The following is a 24,019-nucleotide window of genomic DNA, read 5'->3' as shown; positions in this document are numbered from 1 at the left end:
AAGTGATGAAAATTTCATGATTTGCGGAATGCCGGACACAATCCATAATTTGCATAATGCATGGCATTAGTGTATTTAACTTTTAGTTATAAAAGAAAACAAATCTAAAATCCTTCAATACATAAGTAAAAATATTTTCACTATATAAATGATTAGTGAACAAGTAAAAGTGAGAGAAACCATTCAAATGGGAGGAAAAAAAAATTTAGAAGTCACAATTAACATATGCTCCTAGTTCTTCACCCTCAGCAACTTCAATTCATATATTCAAAAACATTTCTATACTCCTTTTTACTACATTAAATGTAAAGAGATGGTTTAAAAACCAATAAGATATCATACCGACTGAATATCCATTGCATATCAAAGCACCTGCATGTTCCTAAAACCAAATGTAAACCAATTAGGATATCATATCTAACAAAATAAGCATCACATTCCTTATTATATTCTAACATAAATCCATTATATTGAGTTGAGAAAAGAAAATTTTGACACTTCATTACATTACATACTAACAAATTAAAATAAGCATCACATTCCTTATTCTATATCATATATCCATTATATTGAGTTGAGGAAAGAAAATTTTGACACTTCATTACATTTCATACTAATAATTGAATCAATTATTGTAGCTAGCTTGTATGTAGCAGGACTAATAACCCAAGCAAACACTTCAAGTACAGAGTAATTACAAAGAAAATTCTTGTAGAACGCCCAGTCGAGACATCAGACATCAGCGATGTCTCGTGACTGGCAGCACGCGAGACATGCCGATGTCTCGAGGCGCAGTTGTCTCGCGGCTGGCTGGGCGGTATCGAGACATCACTGATGTCTCGACTGGGCAGTTCGATATCAGTGATGTCTCGACTGGCAGTTCGAGACATCAGCGATGTCTCGCGACTGGCAGCACGCGAGACATGCCGATGTCTCGAGGCGCAGTTGTGACGGAAGCTTGCGATAGCGGTGATCTCCTGGTCGCACTGGTCGATCTCTCGCGGCTAAGAGTAGTTGAACTCTCGAAGCTTGCACAGGTCAGTCTATCGTAGCTCTGAGTCACCTCTCGAAGGCGATCTTCTGCGCGTAACTACAGTGACCTCTCGCAAGAGACTCTGGCCAGAACGGTTCACTTCCGTAGTGATTGTTCAGGTGATTAACTCACTACGTTATGGAATTAATCTCAGATTAATTTCAATATTTATTTTTTGAGTTAATACCATGTTAGTGGCAGAGTTATTACTTAGCTAGTGGGAGGAGGTTACAATGCCAGATTTGAATGCCATGTTGAATGCCATTAATCCATCATCTCCTATATATATTTCTAGGTGAGCAGCAGATTTATATGATTGAGTGTCAAGAACACGAACCAAAAATCACTCTGCAAAAGTGAATTTTCCACCTCGAAACTCTGCTCTCCTTCCTTCAAGCCACCTGTGTTCATCCCACGTTCTCGTTCGCCATGCCCCAAGTTTGCGTGCTCAAACGCAGGGATCGTAGTACGTTTTATCCTGGGAAACCTAGGCCGCAACGTTCCAGCACCCCGGGAGGCGAGAAATAAGGTTTTAAGGACAGAGGCAACTCGACTCGTGCTTACAACTACCTCAAAGTCCGTTCATCTCCGTCCCTCCTAATTCCAGGTTTATCTAACCTTTGTTGTAGGTTTAAATTCCTGGAATTTCTTTTATTTGTTTTATGGATTTTCTATTTCGTCCATTTTCTTGGGTTTTTCGAGAATTATTTTCAACACATATGACATCATTATTCATCTAATCAATTGAATCTCTCGTGTATTCTTGATTTGATCATGGTATCTAATCCTAGTTGAATTTCCTATTCCCTTTTGACTTTCTTTTAGTTGTTATATCTTCCTTCCATTGTTGCTTTCTTTATTGCACTCTCAAACCTTTTTACTTCGAAAGATTTTGATTGGAAGGGCTATTACCTAGTGCATGAGAACCAAACCACTCAACTACTCTTACTACCGATCTTTTGAAAATGATATTCAATGTGAAAATACCTATCACACAACCTTTCACCCTAAAAACTACTTTATCACTACTTTTCTTGGCCAATTCCTTAGGCATAATCACCTTTACCTTGGCTTTGAAATTGAGCCTAATATTTCTCCAAAATTTATTGTCCTTTTTGAAATGTGTACCGCTACAAACCCAACAGAAAACAAACTTGTTTCCATTTGACTTCTTTTTAAATTTAGAAGATTTAGTAGCCTAGCTTACTTGGTTTCTCTTTTCCTTAATTAGTTCTACTTGAATTTCCTCCATCAAAAAGCCTCATTAACCAAACAAGACATTGACAGATACAGTATGAGACAGTGAGAGCAGCTACCCCCTCCCTCACCCTATCCCTTATATATAAGGGCTCCTTTTATATATATATATATATATATATATATATATATATATATATAATTATTTAAAATGAATTAATTTAAATGGCTAAGTATCTATATTTTACCATAGAGGTCAAGAAGTCAAATCCACTTTATATGATTATTGAGTATTTAAATTTCTCTCAAAATATCTCATTTGTTTTATCTTTTTCACCCCACTAAAAAACGTTTCTGACTCCACCCTTGAAACCATATACATATAATGAAATGGAAGGTGCATATTTCCACCATGAAAAATAATTAAATAAATATAAACATAAATTAATACGCGTACGTATTTATGCATGCTAATTCTATATCGACCATGCACAACATGCAATACGTAATATGAATACGTAATATGACTGCGTAATCATGCATTTAACCATTTTGGCATGCATTAACCAAAAGGTTAATTGAATGCATTACCCTTTCGGTTAATTTGCATGCATGCAAAGTCAAATGTGAACCTATGCATGCATTTCATACATACATATATACATGCATTAACCATGCATGTATTACCTTGCGGCAAGGTACATTGCCGCTCCGGGATCGAGTATTTTTCGGTTAACGCAAAGTTTAATATCAATTTTATATCGAAAAATAATTTAAATAAATTCTTATCAAACTTAAAATAATATTTATAATACCAAATATCTCAAATATTTTTAAACCTTTTATAATAACAAATCTGAAATATTAATCACTATACATAAATTTTCAACATACAATGCATATATTATTTATGTATACAGAGCCAGAAAAATATGGTTAGGCGGCCGAAATTGTAGAGAGAATTTATGGTGGCTCTGTTTCATAATATAGTTAGTTTATCAACTAGTTTTGACTTGTTTGACAACTATTAGTTGTTTGACTTTGTTAAATAACTAATATGAGTGTTCGACTAATTAGCTTTTTGTAATAACTTATATAGCTCCAAAACGCTAAAATTCAAAAAGTTGCTCAACACAGCTTTTTGGATCAACTTTTTGAAAAAAGTCATTTTGTATGTAATCAGTTATTAGCTAACCGATAATTTACCAAACATTTTACTATAATCAGCTAATGCTATCAACTAGTCAAACCCACTAAGGGCTTGTTTGGTTATCAGCGGTTAGCCTTTAGCGGTAGCGAATTGTGTTAGCGGTTATCAAATAGTGGATTGTATTAGCGGGTTTGACCAGCGAATTATATCAGCGGTTTGTAAAAAGATGTTTGGTAAAATTAGCTGTTTAGATTAGCGGTTAACATGTAAAATGACCAAAAGGGTATACATATAATAATAATAATAATAATAATAATAATAATAATAATAATAATAATTATAAAATAATAATAATAATTAACATTACAAAGAAATTAAAGCAAACATTTTTTAAAAATAAACAATATAAAAAAAATAAAAATAAAAAAAATAAAAAACAAAGAACAAGGGGAGCCGTGCGGCTCCCCTTATCTTCCACTTCTCCCACATCGGTGGGATAAGTGGAAGTTGGAGCCTTGATGCTCCTATATAAAGGAGCCTCAAGGCTCCAATTACCTTTGCTAATTCTGCCCATCCGGAAATTGGATGGGCAGACAGAACGCCTGAGGAGCCTAAAGGTAGTTATAAATTTTTTTTTTTATTAATATAGGGCGTTTTGGGGAAAGAGCCAAAGGCAGCAGCGTTTGGGAATCCAGTGTTTTGGAGCAAACTGCTGGTTAACCAAACACTTTTTTTTGGCGTTTTGACCTTAGGTCAAAACGCCAAAGTTGGTGGATCCGCAAAAAATTGGTGGATCCGCCAATAACCAAACATGTTCTAACCCAATCAACTAAAAGTTATTTACGAAACACTCCCGATGTCAATCGACAATAGAATCAACATTACCATATCATTATATATGCTATACATTATTGTGCAGATTATTATTGATAATGATTTGTAATTATACTTTGTGCAATAATGTAAGAAATACATAATATATAAATACGGTTGATAAGGGTGTCAAGCATTACTTTAGAATTTTTCTAATAACACAAAATATAAACAATAAAAAAACTACATTCATTTAGATATTGATTGTGACTCTTTTATCAAATAAAAATGTTTTCAATTATTTTTTCTTACCAATTTTTTTCATAATTAATTGATATTTATTTCAATTTAACTGAATATTCCAAAATTTGAGATCAGAGATGAAGACGAAACCAAGATCAAATTAAAGATAGAAGACAAAAAACCAATATTACAAATCTTTTAAACTAGCAAATGTACATCATAAAAGTGTAAATAAATAATAAAATGCACAATAAATCACTAATTAATTAATCAACTAATAAAACTAAAGCATATATCTCAAATTTAAAGATTTTTTTAAAATGGTGAATTTGATTATTTGATTTATTTCTTTTTATTTAATGAATTTGAACTTTAATATATATTTTGAGTTCACTTAATATAAACATAATAGATTTTAAAAATAAATAAGGTGAGTCCAAAAGTGTATTTTATCCTTATTATATTAATATACATACATATACATATTTACTAAAACTTGGGGGGATGGGGGGAGGGCCAGGCCCCTCTACCCTCAAACGTAGTTCCGTCCCTGTATGGCTGTATGTATACATAACAATATAATATTACTAGCTTAGGATAATAAATATTTTTAAAAAAAATTGTAGATATAAATTTCATGAAAATTGTTTACATTATTATTAAACAAAAATATAAATTCTCTCTTTTTTCTTTCTCTTTATTTATATTTTTTTTTGAAAACCTTTCCTTTATTTTTTAAATATGATAAATAAAATTTACCACTTTAAACAATTACTAACTATAATTTGAGCTAAATATTTTTGTTTAATATTATTTTAATATTGAACATGAATTTTTAAATACACGTACAAAATGCTAGTGTTTTAAATAAAGGCCGGGTTACAAGCTACCTAACGTATACAATCCATATCTAATCTACAAAGCAAATCCATGCAATCCATTGCCATTAAATATGACCTGGTAATTTCAGGATCGATATCTTTTACAACCTTTGTCGGTTTTAGCAAACGAATGCAGTAGTCTAACCTTTCTCTGAATTCTCTCTCTTGAGTATCTGGAATATCTGTATTAACAAGACCCGTTGTTGCAAACACCGATAAAGACAAATAATGGGTAAATACAAACCCCACAATAATATGCTTATAATCCATCATATTTTTCTTCGTTGATTTTTTTTTTATTTATTTTAATTGTCTGTATCTTCTAATTTCTCTCTCTATAAATATATATGTATCATGTATGTATATTGCACATTTGCAATAACAATACAGATGCGTTATTATTGACTTACTAGAAACAAAGTATCATTAATTAACAAGTCATCTGTTATGCGTTACATAATTGTCAGTAAATATTTTTTATAACAGTTTAAGTACTTGTTTATTGTAAAATGTTCTATTTTTTTTTAAAGGATCTTCAATTTAGTTTAGGGGAAATTAACATTTTGATCATTCAATTGATTCCCAACTTTCGATTAGTCTCTAATTTTCAATTTCAATTAGTTTGCTCATCGAATTGTTTTAAATATGGTCATGCTACAGTAATACTAAAATCGAATGCAAATATTTTAAAAAACAAGTAAAAAGTGGACTGACACGTATAAATTTAAGACAAATAATGAAATTGACTCTAAAGGGTGCGTATGTTATGGGTTTACACACTAGGAATATGAATCAAAATCATAATTAGTGTTTCGTTGACAACTTTTTAAAACATAACTATGAAATTTAATTACTTGTCCGTTGATTTTATGACTCTTGGGTTAGTCAACGGTAGGCCAACATAACTGTGAAAATCATAGATAACCCAATGAAAATAACTCGCACAAATATATAATTGTAAGGCATGACCCCACATGAATATAATAATACAATGATTACAACAATGATTCAATACAAATAATGTTTAATTCGGGGTTGATCTTAGGCTGAGCTGTAATCCTGATTGGGCTTCGCATATGAATTCGACTGCCATATATTTTGGACCTCTTATCTTTATGGGCCGTAGTGCCATATCCAACACCGTCAATTAAAAATCTCATTACTTTTTTTTTTTGAAAACATCTCATTACTTAATTAAAAGGGGTATCATTCCATCTCATTGGTAGTCCAAGTTTTAAGTTTGAATTAGTGTTTTTAGATTTTTGTTTTGATTTTTTTGTTCATATTGAATTGATGATTTGGATATTGTTATATTTGGATCGATTACATTGATTTTTTGTTTTTGTATTTTTAAAACATTTGTTCCCATTATAACGTCATACACAACCAAACACATTAATATTGGTAATCATTCTAATTCACCCTACTACCAACATGCAAAATATTTTCACCAAAACTTATTACAATGCAATTACTTCTCATTCTAAAGAGTATTTGGTATGATAGATTGCAATTCCATTCCTACCAAATTCCATGAAATTACAATTCCATTATTTAGTTGGAGAGAATTGCAATTCCCTCAAATCATGGAATTGCAATTCATGGGTTCCTCCTATGAATTGCAATTCCACAGTCCACACTTTGTGGAATTGCAATTCTATGGTAATTTATATTTTTGCCCTTATTACTACTATTATTATTATAATAATACAAGGATAATTTAGTCTTTATTTACTTATTCTCTTTTAATTTTCACATATTTTATTCTTGTTTACCAAACAATGTAATTTAAATTCCTACATTATTCTTTCCTACCGAATTACAATTTCTTTCGCCCTTAATTCCTCCTCCCAACCAAACACCCTGTAATTTCGATTCCATGTGCGAACCAAACACACTCTAACTCTTATTATTATTATTAGAGGCAAATTATGCTATGTACCGGGTCCACCCAGGTCTATGTTCACAATTTTAAAACTCTATGTTCATAATTTTAGAACTCTATGTTCACTATTTTAGAACTATATATTCACAATTTTAGATATCAATATACAAAATTACATTACTCAATATTCACAATTTTTTACCTTTATATTCACAATTTTGTTATACAAACTCAAAAATTGTGTTATACTGTTGAACATAGAATTTTGATACGATTGAACATAGAGTTATGAAATTGTGAACATATAGTTATAAAATTGTTAACATAAAATTATGAAATTGTGAACATAAAATTATAAAATTGTGTGGCTCCACTTAGGCTGTGTTTGGAAACCCGGAAAATGATTTCTGGAAATCATTTTCCGGGTTTCCCATGTTTGGCAACCCTTGGAAAATCCAGTCAACGGAAAATGATTTCTGTTGACTGGGGAAAATGAGGCCAAAATGGCGGAAAATCATCAAGGCCTGGTCGACAGGCTATGGTTTCCAGCGCCGGAAACCAGATCTGGCTTCCGCCGGAAACCAAGGGGGGGAGGGGTTTTTAAATATTTTTTTTTTCAATTTTGTTACTTTTTTGTTTGAAATATAAAGTTTGTGATTTAAAATATTATTTTTATTTTATTATAATAATTTTAATATTTTAAATAGAATAAAAATATATATAATTGTACAATTTTACCCATTTCCCAGAAAACGAATCAAACACCGAAAGACAGTTTTTTAGAATAAATTCAAACACGCAAAATGTCTTGAAGTAAACATGTACCGAACAAGCTTTATTCCTAACAACTCATTATTAGAAGGGCCCGATTCAAAACACACAAATCAGAAAAATTTAAACAGCGCGCTTACCTCTTTATGTTTGACATCACTCCTTCCCTCTCTGTTCAAATTTCAATGGAGGCTTCGAAAGTTCTAACGGTGTGTCCGCCAGACGTTCAAATGGCTCCGACTTCGGACTTCGATTCTCAGCTCAACTCCATCGTCTCTGGTAATCTCTCTCACTCTCTTTTAATCTATACACGCACTCGTAAGGCCTCCATTTATGCTTCAATCAGTGTGCTTGTCCGATCACACGATTAACGATGTTGCTTGAAGTAAACATGTACTGAACAAGCTTTACTCCTAACAGTAAGCTAAAAATATCCTTTATAAATGTTTCGAATTCTCATCTTTTCTTTTTTTTTTTGGTTTCTCCATCGTGTAGGTGTAGCCTTTTCAATTCGAGCGAAGTTGTGCTCAATTAAGCTGTGATATTTTATTAATCGCATTTTATTGGAGGATTTTATAGAACGTATTATTCTAGCTGCTATTTGATTGATAATTCGGTATCTAAAATTTAGGTTTTCTTCTTTGATTGGAATATTTTCCCTAACTTATGCCTACTGCATTATAATCTGTATTTTGTATTTTATCATTAAACTTTTAGCCTTGTACATTGATACATTTTGAGCATTCGGTTGAATAATTTGTATTGGATTTAGTTTCCTCTCGAAGTTATGGGTCATATTTTTTAGTTTTCGCGCAGTACATATGGATTTACATAATTGATAATTCTGTGTTCTTTCAGGGTTTCTTCTGTGTTTTTTTTTTTAATATTTATTTTATTTTAAATTACCTCTGTGATATGAGAAATCAATAGATATCATAGTAACTTTTTTGTGTTCGCTCAAATTCATGTGTGATTGGCTGTGTCAATTTGATAATTGTGCAGATTCTCTCAACTGAGAGCTTACTTCTTATCTATTTTGGTCTTTGGACATGTAGAAGCCGAACTATTTTGATCAGTCACAATTGAAGTATTGATGCCTAGTGTCATTGATAGCCTCTACTTTTGCTTGTCATTCAAAACCTAGGAAATCGATTGTCATGAATTTTCTAAAGACTTGTTATGTATCATTAATGGAATAACCAGGTAAAAAGGTACTAAGATGGAGGGAAATGTTCTAGATATTATGCAATTATCACTTTTGCCCTGGTCTTGGCACTTTACTGTGGCATAATTCACCTGTCCTTTTCTCATTAATGTAAAATTAATAACTTTCAGTTACTGGCAGGCCTTGAGTTTTATGTTTTGTAGCTCAAATTAATTAATAGTGGAGATTACTTATAACTTTGATAGTTTGCGGCCTCAGATCTTCTATGCAGGCTTTTAATAATGTAGTGTCTTTTGTGTTCTGTATTTTTGACAATGATATTTTGAATGTTATAAACCTGCAGATCTCTCACAACATGTGCAAGTTGTAATGGAGAACATGGTCAAGATGATAAAGTGAGTGCCTCCACTGTTAATATTGGTTCTGTTTGTTGGAACACAGAAACAGAAACAAAAAAAAAAAAACAAAATGTTTAAATGAAAGTGATGGGTTTGAAAGTTCACTGCTGTCCCTCTTACATGTGCTGCTTTGTATCTCCATAGTTCTCCAGCATCATGTTGTTCTATCATTGGCATTCTCTAGATATTAAATACTTATGCTGGCTTTCTTTTTAGTTTTTGTGATTGAGTGCTATTCTAGTCTTGATTATGTATTTCACTTTTCTCAACTCTAAATTACTTATTCCTCACTTGTCCTGATTTGGTCAACACTATTTCTTCTTTGGCTTATCACTTATCTTCTTGTGTGCCTACTACAGGGAAATTGACCAGAACTCAACTGACATAGTTGAAGATATAGAAAAGTGCAAAGACACTGCTCTTGAGAGGAAGAGAAGTTTAGAAGAACAGAAGGAGCATTTTCAGAAAGCTGCTTATGCTGTTCTAAACATGCTGAATAATGAAGAGATCAGCTGATGCCGTAAGTTTTAGCCAACTTAAAATTTTTTAGTCTGGGTGATTGATAGTAGGACGTATACTTAACACTTTGACGCTGCTAGCGCTACATGCAAACCACATGGAAATTATGTTCAGACAAACAAATTTTCACTGATTCTTGACTTTTTGACTCCTAATAGTTGGCTCAAGTAATGCTAATTTAGGGTTTCGTTTGCATATATTTTTTCTAAAATAGAATGTAAAGAGTAGAGGAATTTATCATTGTCCAGGAAAACCTTGGCCTCTGAAATTTCACTCCCTTCAGGACTCATATTGTTGTTTAGTTTCAAGAATATTGATGGCCACAAGACCACTCTCTTTTATAGCTTGACCTTCTAGTTTTTAAGCATCTAGTGACTTTGCTGCTAGAACTACAACTTTTATCAGGGAGTTTTGGGCACTTTAATTGTTTCAAGAAATACATGAATGATCATTACATTTTCTTGTAATGCACTTAAAGCCACTTATGCAGTGAAAACAATAGTTCCTCTTCTTCCCAAATTTTCTTTTCTGGGAAATATCCACACCCACCAGACCACATATAATATGTTTTTTGATATGGCCATATAATAGTTGTTTCTCTACTATGCCACTCTGATATTTAGTTTATGCATAATTCACAAATACATATAAGCACAGACAGGCCGTTCCAATAAAAATTGGGACCCTGTGCAATATCTTAATTTGAGCATCTTTTTTTCGAGTAATTTCTATATATAAATAATAGTTGTTCAAACATTTGTATCAAAATATAAATATTGTATAAAAAACACATATATATTGGAATTGGCAATGTCTTTGCTAATCGAGATTTAGATTAGGAAAATATATAAATATATTGGAATTGGCAATATATATATATATATATATATATATATATATATATATATATATATATATATAGGGTTTTTAAAAGCAATTGTCAATTGGGCTCAATTTTATCTTGTCACAAATTAGTCCAATTTTTATACATTTAGCCTAAATTTTTGTAAACTATATATACATATAATTTTTTTTTTAAAAATATGGGGCCCCCAAAAAATTGGGGGCCCTGTGCAGCTGCACATGTTAGACATGCTCAGATACGGCCCTGAGCACAGACAAACTTAACTTGATGCATGCTTAAATCTATTTATCACTAGCAACTATTATAATAATATTATTATTTTAATTTTGTTTTTCTTTATTACCTAAGCAGGTTTTTGTGACCAGTGACCAGACCTACCTTTTTGTTCTGGACTGATTTGCTGTTTCTTGTAATGTGGCTGAGCAGCATAGGCCAACTGTGTAAAGAAGACGTAAAGTTGTTACGTATAGTGTTTCCTTGTTGCTATTCTACGAGTGTAATATTCGTGACTTCGACTTTAAACTTTCCACTTATTACATAGTGCTTTAGTTCTTAAGTCCATGGTGTTGAGTAGCAGTAAAACGGCCTGCTATACAAAACAGTTTGGGAATTCGAATGGAGTAAAAGATGTAGCGATTGAACAAGGAGCTAAAATGCAAGGTCTTGGAAAGTATTGGAAAGATGAAGTTCAATTTTTAAACAGCTTCACATATTCTGTAATTTGAAATTAAATTATCACTTTGCATCTTGGGCGCTATTTTAAAGGAATTTGAGCCTTATAATGCGGGGTTTGGTTGCGAGAAGGGAATTAAGGGGAAAATGAATTGTGCACACATTCACATTGAAATGCACATACACAACACCAGTAACAAAATCAAGAATAAAAATATCAGTGAATTCATACTAGTGTAAGAACACATCATTATATACAAATCACACTACAAATAAATGCACATGTATATGCACTATAGTGTACACATGCCACACTTATACATTGCATTGTGCACATGTTCACATTAAAATACACATATATCATGCATCGCCACCCGATAAGCACCAAGAATAGTTCCATTTAAGGGTCATTTACGGGCTAAAATTGCATAGTTTGCTACCCATTCTTAAGGATTTCATGCATTAACACTCGGATGTGATCAAAAACCTCTAACACAATTATGGAAGATGTTTTGAAGATATTTCTACAGCCACAAGAAAGATTCAGGGCCAAAAAGCCGAGAAATGACGGGATGCATTTTGCCTCGAAATCGCAAGGCTCGACGCGTCTAGTGCTGTCAAAACGGGCCAGCCCGGCCCATCCGGGCTGGCCCGTCCCGGGTTAGACCTAAAACGGACCGGTCCGGGCCAGGCCTGTTTTTCTAAACGGGTTGAGATTTGCAACCCAACCCGCATATGGCGGGCTGGCGGGCTAAACGGGCTAGCCCGTACTAAAAAAATATTTATTACTTTTTTTTTATTTATTCTAAATTTCTAATATATAAGTTATAAACTTAGTATTTATATGCAAAGTTTTCAACAAACCAAAACAAGTATTAAAATCTTAAATTGTCTTAAACATTAAACATCATTACAATTTACAACAACAACATCAGAAGGCTTCAAAGTTCAATCAATCATCATTCTTTGGCATTAACAACATTATAATCCTTGTAATCCAGTGATAGATCATCACCATTATCTTCACTGAATCACAGTTCAACACTTCAACATTATGTTCACACAATCACAGTTCACAGAATCACAAAGCTTAATAACTAAAAATGTTTAGTGCGAATGAGAGGAAGAATGAGTGAAGCCGTAAAGGACGAACTGGCAGTAGGGAGAGTCGGAGAGAGACCGGAGCTTGCAGCGCGCAGATCGACGTTAGAGTTCGCACTTCGCAGTGGCAGAGAGACCGTGAGAACTGGCCGCGCATCGCGCATGTCGTCGGTCGCAACTCGCAGGTCGCCGGTAGCCGATATTCCGCTTCGTCTTCTCTTCGCTTGGTCACTGCTTCGCGGTGTTGTATAGATCTAGGGATTTTCATTTTGATTTTTAGGAGAAATGCGAAATGGTTTTTAGATAGGGACAGGGAGTTATGGAAGATTAAGGATTTAGCCATTTAGGGATTTTATTATTATTTTAGTTTTAGGGGGAATGGGGAAAATGGGAAATAGTGATATGGGAATATAGGAATCAGGGAATGTGATTATGGGAAATGGGAAAGTTAAGCATGCTGTTTCTGGATCACGCAGGGCCATTGGCCAGCATGGGGGGTGATGAAGCATGCTGCTTGCATGTTTTTTTTTTTTTTTTTCCTTTCTTTTTTTTAATATCCGGGTTAAACGGGCCAGCCCGCGGGTTACCCGGGTTCAGACCGTTTAACCTAGATTTCGTCCGGGTTAAACGGGCCGGGTTGAATACGGGCCGGGCTGATATTTGCCCTACCCAACCCGCCTAAAACACGGGTTAAACGGGCCCAACCCGCCTGGTTGGGCCCGTTTTGACAGCTCTAGCGGATCCAGAAAAATGTCCCAGTGGGGGCGAAAATATAAAAGAGATAACACCATGGAAGGCTGTGGATTTGAGCTTCAACGATATTAACTCTTTGAGTTTCAATAAGTTGAGAAAGTAGTAATGAACATATATTGCATTGTAATATAACGGTAGTATTAAAAAATGAAACACTTCAAATGAATATAGTCATAAATATTGTTGGATATAGACGAAAAATAAAACACATCAAAACTTTATACAAATATTAATAACAATATATGAAACATAATTAAGTTGATAAAATAATTCAAATAGAAAACATATTATAAATTACACATCTCATTATTAATTTTTTAAAGCTTTTTATATATTCTTTTGCATGGTTTTGATACTAAATTAAAGCATGTGCTCCATCTCAATTAAAAGCCTAAGCTGATAGTTGGACTGCACATATTATATTTATGCTCACAATGTTCATATCAATAATTAGTTTTTGAACTTCATGTAGTTAATAATTGACTTCTTGTATAAAATTTAATATTTATTTGACTCTTTTTTTAAATTCTTTAATTCAAATGTCAATAAAGTGATGACTGGCATGTTTGGGAGAATCTCTTATTAATTTGTCTTTTTTTTTTTTTTTACAGCAACAACAAATGATATTATTAAAACCTTTCTGGAAAGAAAGAACGGATACAATTTGAGGGACCAAAATCTCATGTTTTAACATCAGACTGAGAGCCAGCTGCCCTAGCTAAGATATGAACGACTTAGTTCGCTGACCTATGAATAAAAGCGAAAGAAATAGAATCAAAACTCTTTAACAAAGAATTACATTTATGAATGACATAGCCTAGCTAAATGGTTAGTGTTTGCACTTGAATTTTTCAGCTCGTTGATGGTATTCTAGCAACCAAGAGGGGGCTTCCTTACAACCCATGGCTTCAGCCAAGGCAGGATAGTGTGGGCAACTGAGGAGACCATTGATGGCAGCATTAATTTGTCTAATTGATTATTATTTGAGTAAAAAATTCAATTAACTAATGATATTATAATTACTTTTAATCTTTAAATACTTATTATATTATATGAATTAATTAAATCAAGATTAAATTTATAAAATCAAAGCTAAATTTGTACAAAGGAGGTAAATATATAGTAAAAGTCAAATTAAAAATTTTTAATATGAAAAACAATCCAGTGTAATCAAATAAGTATACTAAAAATCCTTATACATATAACCAACTTGTATGAGGACCAACAATGGGGATGAAAATAAATGTCCATAATCTTTGATAACTCCAAAATGTAATTATATATTAAATATTCACATGCAATATTGTAGAATATAAAATAAGAATAAATATAGTTATAGCAATGTTTTACAACTTTAAAATTTCCATTTTGGTTGTCCAAACATAAATCTCTTATCTATACATTCAAATTAAAAAGGGGCTTCTGGTTTCTAAGTTTTTGGATTTGGATCAGAATAAAGTATTACCAATTACCATATGTGTTCTTTGTTATAGATATGTTTGAGGTTGAGCTTTTATTAAAGCCTTTTACACATTGTTCATATGGTATTGAATCATGGTATAGACATTGATGGATACATTGAAACTGGCCTGGGCTAAGTGATCAAGCCCAAATAATAGAGTACAACAAAAGGTCATAAAGAAGAAGGTAAATGAGTAACAATTGTTATATCATGGATCAGGGTTCATATTGCATTGTGAACATTGATACAAAAATTCTGTATATATATATAATTGGGTTCTTGTCCGGTTGGTGCAGTGAGATGAGAAGCATTGATTTTGCCTAAATCCCGTTTTCCTTCTTAAGATGCGTAGTTTTTGTACTTAAGGTGCATAATTTTTTAACTTAAGGTGTGTTGATAAAATTTAAGTGCATTCGTCTAAAGTTTTAGGTGCGTAATTTTCCTTCTTAAGGTGCATGGTTTGTGTACTTAAAGTGTGTTAATTGTTAAAATTTAAGGTGTGTCGGGCTAAGACTTTACGTGCATCAGTTTGGAAAGAAAGTAACAAATTGATTTGAACATCCAGACGAAATATGTAACAGGGTCATTGGGCGAGGAGAAAACCTCGTTAAAAGAAGAAGTAACAAATTGATTAAACATAGACTTTGGAGTTAATATTTAACTACATTCTCACTGCAGAATATATACAATGTGTTGATAGCCTGGCATGTTTCAAATTTTTTTGTTATTGTAATTTGTTTGAGGCCAAAATTGAGCAAATTAAAGAGAAAATTCAGAAAATATATATAAAGAGTGTCGAAGTTAATGTGTATTAAGTGCTAGGTGCAATTCAAGGGATGGTGTAACTGAACTGAACACAGAGGCTAGAACTTTGCTTACTGCGCACAAGGAACCCCTCACTTTGAGATGTTGCTTCCACATTGTCGCTGGTAAGACTCAGTCGCGAGTCATTGTTCCCAAACTTCACCTCTGAGATCAACTGAGCTGCCCATACAGAACAATGCACCGATAAAAAGAATACCAGCAGATGGTGTACGTAGACCGACGAAATGCATATTAAATGCTTCACAACCTTTATAGAACACTCACAGACCTAACAGGTAAGCTCAAGTTTGCATTTTCATGGATTTATTCATTCATCAATCATCATCGGAATTTCTTCCACAAAACAGGAAAACTAGTGTGTAAAATGGTTTCCCATTTCAAAAAGCATAGGGATTTCCAGTGGAGTATCTTGGCCAGTGCAGTGAGACTAACTAATACAAGATCGAAAATTTCTAATCTAAATAAAGATCAAGAGTCAGTTAGAAATGTACCATTTGTATATATGAACAGATGACAAATGGGACTTGATCTTATAGCTAGCTCTGATCTGGTAAATCAGCTACAAAGGGTTGTGGTATTCATTGGAAGCAAGAGAAGACCCCGACTGGAAAGAAAGCGGGATTTCTTGCACAAGCAGTCCAGTTTAGAAACTAGTCATTGATGTCTCTGTGATTTAGATAATGAAAGTTACCTAGAACACGAGATTGTACATGCAGATCGGAGGTTTAGAATACGCAAGTGAATGCACTCATGGCTTCTTGAGATCACGCAACAAATTTCAAACATCGAGTATCATTGTGGATAGTCCGGCATCGGATTGAACAGAAGCGCATCCCACACTGTACACATGTATAGGGAGCAGAGAATCCACAAACAGTGCAGAAATGACGACGGCAGGTGGAGCTCGGAGGTCCCGCTGCTGCTCTCAAGTAGGTGGGGACATGGGGAGGCAAGNTGCGAGACTGCGAGAGAGAGAATGAGAGGGGCAGACCGGCAGAGGGCTGGGGGCGGGCGGGCGGCTGAAAGCAAATGAAATTAGGGATTTAGGGATTTGGCATGTTTTATATATATATATATAAATTTTCGGTTAACCGTTCGGTTAATTCGGTTAACCGGCTGTTTCGAACCGAATTAACCGTTAACCGAAAATTCCAAATTCCTTTAACCATTCACCAAACCGAAAAAGTTCGGTTCGGTTACGGTTAACCGAATTTGATCGGTTCGGTCGGTTAACTACGGTTAACCGAAATTTTGAACACCCCTACTTCTCTTCCTCCTCCCTCGTCTTCTTCCCTGCCAAACTGGAAAGCTAACAAAACACCACTCGCTAGTCACCGCCTCCGGTCGCCGCCGGCCACCTCCGCCTATGCCCTCGTCGCTCCCGCCTAGCCAGTCGCCGCCTCAGCTCTCCGCCTCCGCATCGCTGTGCCTGCCTCCGCCCTCGCCGCCGCTCCCGCCTCGCCGCCTCTGCTTCTCTTGCTCTGCGGACTACTTCATCTTTCAACCAGAGAATGATGAGTGAAGAAAAACCTAATTGTATTCTCATTATTGGGCCCCCAAATTGGATGTGGACTGTGGTTTAATAAACTGGGATGTGGACTGTGGTTTACTGGTTTATTTATTTAGGTTAATAATAATAATAATTATAATAATTATAATAATAATAATAATAAGGGTATACGTGTCTTTTTACATATTATTCCTTACCATTTTAAATCTAACCAAACAACAGAATTTATCTTCCCAGCAACTTCTTTTCCACCAACCAAACAACATAATTTATCTTCCTAGTAACTACTTTTCCACGAAATTTCACTTCCACTTCCCTTCAAATATTTTCCGCGAACCAAACGAGCCCTAAAGCTATTTCAAGAAGATAGTTCAAAAGAACCTGTTCTTTTGCGAAATTGTAATCCTTATACACCAAAACAATGAAGAGGGAAGGAGAGGAAAGCTACTTGGTTGACACTTAACAGAAGCTAAAGCGTTTTGGGTGTAAACTTAGGGCTATCAAAGTTTCAGCGAATGGATTCGGGTAGAAAAATGGGTACTCCGTGCTCATAAATGGATTCAAGTCAATTGAGACATAATTACACCACATGTAACTGAATATTTAAGAGAAAACGACACTTTTGCAAGTATTAGAATATGGAAATTATATAAATATGTAAACAATATTATTCCTAGAATATTGTAAACTTTCTATATTATTCTTTGCCTTACTTTAGGCATATTACCGTTGTTCATATTGTATATATAAGCCTAAAGCCAAATCAATACGAAAACACAGAAAACATTATTTCTTTCATGGTATCAGAGCAACCCAGGTTATTTTTTTCTAAGTTTTCTTTCTTCGTTCCCCACTCTGCCTTATACATCAATGGCAGACAATACAATTGGCCAAAAATCTTCCTCTTCCTCTCTATCACAACCTACTCCTCCATCTCCTTCTTTACTTCATCCGGCTCTCACCGTTTCTAACATAAATAGCTTTATCAAGGTCACACTTGATATTGAAAAAGACCAATATATTACTTGGTCAGAACTATTCAAAATACATGCCAAAGCATATAAAGTTCTAGACCACATCACTCCACCATCAAAGGAGGCAGATAAATCGAATTCCTCTCCATCTCTTTCCTCTCCATCTCTTAAAGACACGGATCTTGAACTCTGGTCACGAGTTGACGCCATTGTTTTACAATGGATTTATGGCACAATTTCTGAAGATCTTCTTCATACAATTATTGAACGCGATTCAACTGCAGAAATAGCGTGGAACAGGCTAGAGGATATTTTTTCAGACAATAAGAATTCAAGAGCACTTTACCTGGAACAAGAATTTTCTGCAGTTCGGATGGAGCAATTTCCAGATGCTTCTTCTTACTGCCAGCATCTAAAAACGCTAGTAGATCAATTATCCAATGTTGGCGCTCCTGTATCAAATAACAGGTTAGTACTTCAACTCGTCTCAGGTTTAACTGATGCATATGCTACGGTTGGATCACAGATTCGCCATGAGGACTCCCTTCCCCTTTTTTATAAAGCTCGATCAATGATTATACTGGAGGAAACGGCAATGGCGAAAAAGGCCGCAATCCCCTGTGATTCCACTGCCCTTCACGCATCTACCGATAACCAGTCACTCGGAAATTTTGGGGAACATTATCGAGGGGGTCGCGGCGGCAGAACTGGAAACTTTGGTTCACGCGGTGGCAACTCTGGACGCGGCAGCAACTTCAATTTTCGCGTCGGCCACTCTACAAATCGCGGTGGCGGAAGGGGTGGTCGACAATCTAATGGCAGGGGCAGAGGAAACCGAGGAGGTCGACAAATGCCATCTCAGCCACACAATCCATTCTGGTATAGTTCTAATTCTTCTCAACAAAATTGGGCTTCTCCACCTACATGGAATGGGCCATGGCAACCTTGGGCTACTCCACCTTGTCCGTATCCTACAACACCAGCCCAATGGCAAAGAAATCAACCACCACCAACCTCACAATCTATACTTGGGCCAAGACCATCTCAAGCCCACTTGACAACAACAAATTTGGGTCAATCTTCGTATGCACCAACCGATATTCAACAGGCTATGCATACTCTCTCAATTACTCCTCCTGATGATCAATGCTATATGGATACAGGAGCTAAATCTCACATGACGTCAAATGGAGGTAACCTTACATCTTACTTCAATATGAATAAAAATAAAAATATTACTGTAGGTAGTGGTGATACTATTCCGATTAGTGGTTGTGGCAATACTTTATTACCCATTCCTCATCCTCATAATGTTTTGCATGTTCCACAATTAATTAAAAATCTAGTCTCCGTAAGGAAATTCACTACTGATAATAATGTCACAGTTGAATTTGATCCTAATGGATTTTCTGTGAAGGATTTTCAGACAGGGATGCGTTTAATGAGATGTGACAGCACAGGAGACTTATACCCGATTACTACAAGACCATATTTTGAAACATCAACACCCTCTACTTTTGCCGTGTTATCTCCTCAACTATGGCATAACCGACTAGGGCATCCAGGAGCTCTTGTTTTAAACTTTCTACGCCAGAATAATTTTATCATTTGCAATAAATTTCCAGAAAATTATTTTTGTGATTCTTGTTCACTTGGGAAACAAGTTAAATTACCTTTTTATGACTCATTATCTTTGACTTCCTTTCCTTTTGATATTGTGCACAGTGACCTATGGTTGTCACCTACCTTAAGTTCGGGTGGGCATTGTTATTATGTTTTATTTCTTGATGATTTTTCAAATTTTCTATGGACTTTTCCAATTGCTAACAAATCTCAGGTATATTCAATCTTTCTATCTTTTCGTACTTATATCAAAACGCAATTTGAAAAAGAAATAAAATGTTTTCAATGTGATAATGGAAGGGAATATGATAATAGGCTTTTTCATAAATTTTGTGAATCAAATGGTATGCGCTTTCGTTTTTCTTGTCCTCATACTTCCTCTCAAAATGGAAAAGCAAAAAGGAAGATTCGGACGATCAATAATATTACCCGAACCCTTCTTGCCCATGCCTCTCTACCTCCTTTATTTTGGCACCATGCACTACAAATGGCCACCTATTTACTCAACATACTTCCCAACAAAAAGCTTGCTTACCAAACACCCACAAAAATTCTTTATCAAAAGGATCCCTCTTATTCTCATCTTCGAATTTTTGGATGTTTATGTTATCCATTATTTCCCTCCACTTCGCGTAACAAGTTGCAAGCTAGATCATCACCTTGTGTTTTTTTGGGATATCCTGCCCATCATAGAGGTTATAAATGTTACGACTTATCAAGTCAAAAAATAATCATTTCAAGGCATGTCAATTTTGATGAAAATACCTTTCCTTTTTCCAAATTACATGCTACTAATGTCTCCAATTATGAGTTTTTGGATGCAGGCCTATATATTAATCAATACTTATCTCGCGGCCCAACTCATACTCTTGGAATCCAACAACAAAATATATCACCTCTTCATTCTCCCATACAATCTCAGCAAAGTCCGATGCATTTTCCCTCTCATGAGATGACCCCCCAAAAATACACTTCACCTACAAGTGCAACCCTATTAGGAAATAGATCATTACAGTCCAATCCCTCATCTCAGCCCACTGCCTCGCCTCAACCTACACCTTCATCATCCCCAAACTATCAGCCCACACCACCAGCTCCACCAACCACTCAACAATCTACCCAAACAAGTCCACAAATAAATCCAACTCCTTCTCCTCAAATGACCACAAGAGCACAACATGGAATATTTAAACCTAGAAAACTCTTTAATCTTCACACTACTACTACGAGTTCCATATCTCCCTTACCTACAAACCCAATACATGCTTTAAATGATCATAATTGGAAAATGGCCATGCAAGATGAATATGATGCTTTAATTAAAAATAAGACATGGGACTTAGTGCCCCGTCCATCTAGTGCTAACATTATTCGAAGTTTATGGATTTTCAGGCATAAAAAGAAATCTGATGGTTCATTTGAGCGGTACAAAGCCCGTCTTGTAGGAGATGGTGCAGGACAACAGACTGGCATAGACTGTGGTGAAACTTTCAGTCCAGTGGTAAAACCAGCAACCATTCGTACGGTACTTAGCATAGCACTATCTAAATCATTGTGTCTACATCAACTGGATGTAAAAAATGCCTTTTTACATGGGAACCTTGATGAAACCGTTTACATGTATCAACCCCCTGGCTTTCGCGATCCTCACCACCCAGATTATGTGTGCCTGCTGAAAAAATCTCTTTATGGGCTTAAACAAGCACCTCGCGCTTGGTACCAACGGTTTACTGATTATGTCACTACATTGGGGTTCTCTCATAGCATTTCGGACCACTCTTTATTCGTATACCGTCAAGGCACAGATATAACATATATCCTTCTCTATGTGGATGATATCATCCTCGCAGCTTCTTCAGATGCTCTTCGAAAATCCATCATGTCCAAACTTGGCTCTGAATTTTCTATGAAGGATTTGGGCCCTCTAAGCTATTTTTTAGGTATATCTGTCACCAGACACTCAGGTGGTCTCTTTCTTTCTCAAAAGAAATATGCAGAGGAGATAATTAAGCGAGCTGCCATGACATCTTGTAAACCATCTCCTACACCAGTAGACACGAAAACAAAGCTCAGCATCTCCTCAGGTAATCCCTATCATGACCCAACTGAATATCATAGTCTCGCTGGTGCCCTACAATATTTAACTTTTACGAGACCAGACATTTCTTATGCTGTTCAACAAGTTTGCTTATTTATGCACGACCCAAGAACACAACACATGTTGGCATTGAAAAGAATAGTTCGCTACATACAAGGTACTCTTGAATTTGGCCTTCACATTTACCCATCTTCAATTAGCAAGCTTGTATCATACACTGACACCGATTGGGGCGGATGTCCGGATACCAGAAGGTAAACTTCTGGGTATTGTGTATACCTTGGGGATAACTTGATATCATGGTCTGCAAAAAGGCAACATGCTTTATCCCGATCAAGTGCTGAAGCAGAATACCGTGGAGTGGCTAATGTTGTCTCTGAATCTTGTTGGATCTGAAACTTACTTTTGGAGCTTCATTGTCCGGTGACAAAATCGACGTTGGTCTATTGCGACAATATTAGTGCGATATATCTTTCCGGCAATCCGGTTCAACATCAACGCACGAAACATATTGAAATGGATATACATTTCGTTCGTGAAAAAGTTGCTCGAGGTCAAGTACGTGTGTTACATATCCCTTCACGCTATCAAATTGCGGATATATTCACTAAAGGTCTACCACTACAACTCTTTGATGACTTCCGAGATAGTCTCAACGTCCATAAACCTCCCGCTTCGACTACGGGGGTGTATTAGAATATGGAAATTATATAAATATGTAAACAATATTATTCCTAGAATATTGTAAACTTTCTGTATTATTCTTTGCCTTACTTTAGGCATATTACCGTTGTTCATATTGTATATATAAGCCTAAAGCCAAATCAATACGAAAACACAGAAAACATTATTTCTTTCAGCAAGGACTCCAGGTTTGCCTATTATAAAGTATGCCAAAATCTTAGCTAATTACAAATTCAGAATTAATACAGACACATTCATGTACTGAAACATAGCATCTCATAGCCTTAGAAATCCAAACCTCATTCAAGAGCTCAATGAATGTCTTTGGAGCCTTCTTGTTCTCAAGAGCCTTGGCTTGGCGTGTTTTCCTTTTAGTGCCTTTCGATTGCCTCTTCTGATACACTGCAAAAAAATTATATGATAAAAGATCAATTTAAGACTAAAAGGTAACCAGCTTGATTGGCGTGAGTGGCTGTGCACTCTCATCTCTTAAGAGAGGTCGAGAGTTTGAACCTCTCGTATGGAAAAACCAATTTGGTCAGCACTTTGCCCCTTAATCTTTGTGTATATATTTTTAACCTTCTATAAATATAATAAAAAACATCACTTTTGTTACATTTTATAGAAAAATGTAAATGTACAAGAATATTTACATTTTTCTAATTTTACATTTCGTTGTTTTTGATAGGTTAACTATTTCCATATCATTGTAATTTCACTATTTTTTTCTTGTGTATTTTTTTAAAATCATGCAATACATGATATTTTAGAAGTGTATTATATATACATAGTAGAAAAAAAAACTCTATATCTTGCCGTCATTATATAATTATTATATTCAAAGTAACTTTTAAGTATGGAGTCTAAGTACATTCTCTAAGATAACATTAAGTATTTTAGTATATGTGTAAAATACCAAATGTCTTGTGGTCAAGCAGCATAGTTGTGGCCCTCTTAAGTGAGAGGTCACAAGTTTGATCCCTAGTCAATAGTATTAAAAAAAAAAGTATATGTGTAAAATGGTATTTTTTCTAAATATTGAATTAGGTAGTTTATAATAGTTAAAATAGTATCATTCCCTAATATAGCATTAAGCAGCTAATTCATTAAAACGTAAAAAGGTAACTTTCAAAGTTTTAGTACATAGTTTTAACTATATAATGCACAACTTAATACACCCTTTTGTAAGTTGTGACCAATAATATAAGCATAACTTTAATTTGTTCAAAACCAATAGAAATTCCAATGGCAAACTAGAAGGCGATATGGACATGGGATGAAGAGAGGATGTTTCAGATTGCTTTATCAACCTTTGTAGAAGGAACACCTAATAGATGGAAAGAGATTGCAAAGTTAATTCCTGGAAAATCGGCCAAGGATGTGAAGGAACATTATCC

At 34.8% G+C, this 24,019-nt stretch overlaps 2 protein-coding genes across 2 annotated transcripts; both read left to right on the top strand.

Annotated features, from left to right (window-relative positions):
• The first annotated feature begins 8,076 nt into the window (after positions 1-8,076).
• On the top strand, positions 8,077-11,668 carry LOC115996453. The gene is made up of 4 exons (XM_031235676.1): positions 8,077-8,252; positions 9,482-9,533; positions 9,896-10,056; positions 11,272-11,668. Exons 1-3 carry the CDS (start codon positions 8,120-8,122, stop codon positions 10,050-10,052), a joined length of 342 nt encoding a protein of 113 aa, XP_031091536.1. The 5' UTR covers positions 8,077-8,119; the 3' UTR covers positions 10,053-10,056; positions 11,272-11,668.
• Positions 11,669-18,113: 6,445 nt separating this feature from the next.
• Positions 18,114-19,669, top strand: LOC116025912. The gene is made up of 2 exons (XM_031267328.1): positions 18,114-19,410; positions 19,635-19,669. The coding sequence occupies exons 1-2, from the start codon at positions 18,114-18,116 to the stop codon at positions 19,667-19,669; spliced, it is 1,332 nt and encodes a 443-aa protein (XP_031123188.1).
• The last annotated feature ends 4,350 nt before the right edge of the window (positions 19,670-24,019 follow it).

This window comes from Ipomoea triloba, chromosome 1, assembly GCF_003576645.1.
Source record: "Ipomoea triloba cultivar NCNSP0323 chromosome 1, ASM357664v1".
NCBI lineage: Eukaryota > Viridiplantae > Streptophyta > Magnoliopsida > Solanales > Convolvulaceae > Ipomoea > Ipomoea triloba.
Note: the sequence above shows the minus strand (reverse complement) of the source record. Positions and strands in the feature narration are given on the sequence as shown.

Excerpts from the sequence above, each read along its gene's own strand:
- LOC115996453 (XM_031235676.1), top strand. The coding sequence starts at position 8,120 with ATGTTTGACATCACTCCTTCCCTCTCTGTTCAAATTTCAATGGAGGCT. Across the intron at positions 8,253-9,481 it reads GCTCAACTCCATCGTCTCTG|ATCTCTCACAACATGTGCAA; the intron begins GTAATCTCTCTC and ends ATAAACCTGCAG. Across the intron at positions 9,534-9,895 it reads AACATGGTCAAGATGATAAA|GGAAATTGACCAGAACTCAA; the intron begins GTGAGTGCCTCC and ends TGCCTACTACAG.
- LOC116025912 (XM_031267328.1), top strand. The coding sequence starts at position 18,114 with ATGGCAGACAATACAATTGGCCAAAAATCTTCCTCTTCCTCTCTATCA. Across the intron at positions 19,411-19,634 it reads TCACATGACGTCAAATGGAG|GATTTTCAGACAGGGATGCG; the intron begins GTAACCTTACAT and ends TTTTCTGTGAAG.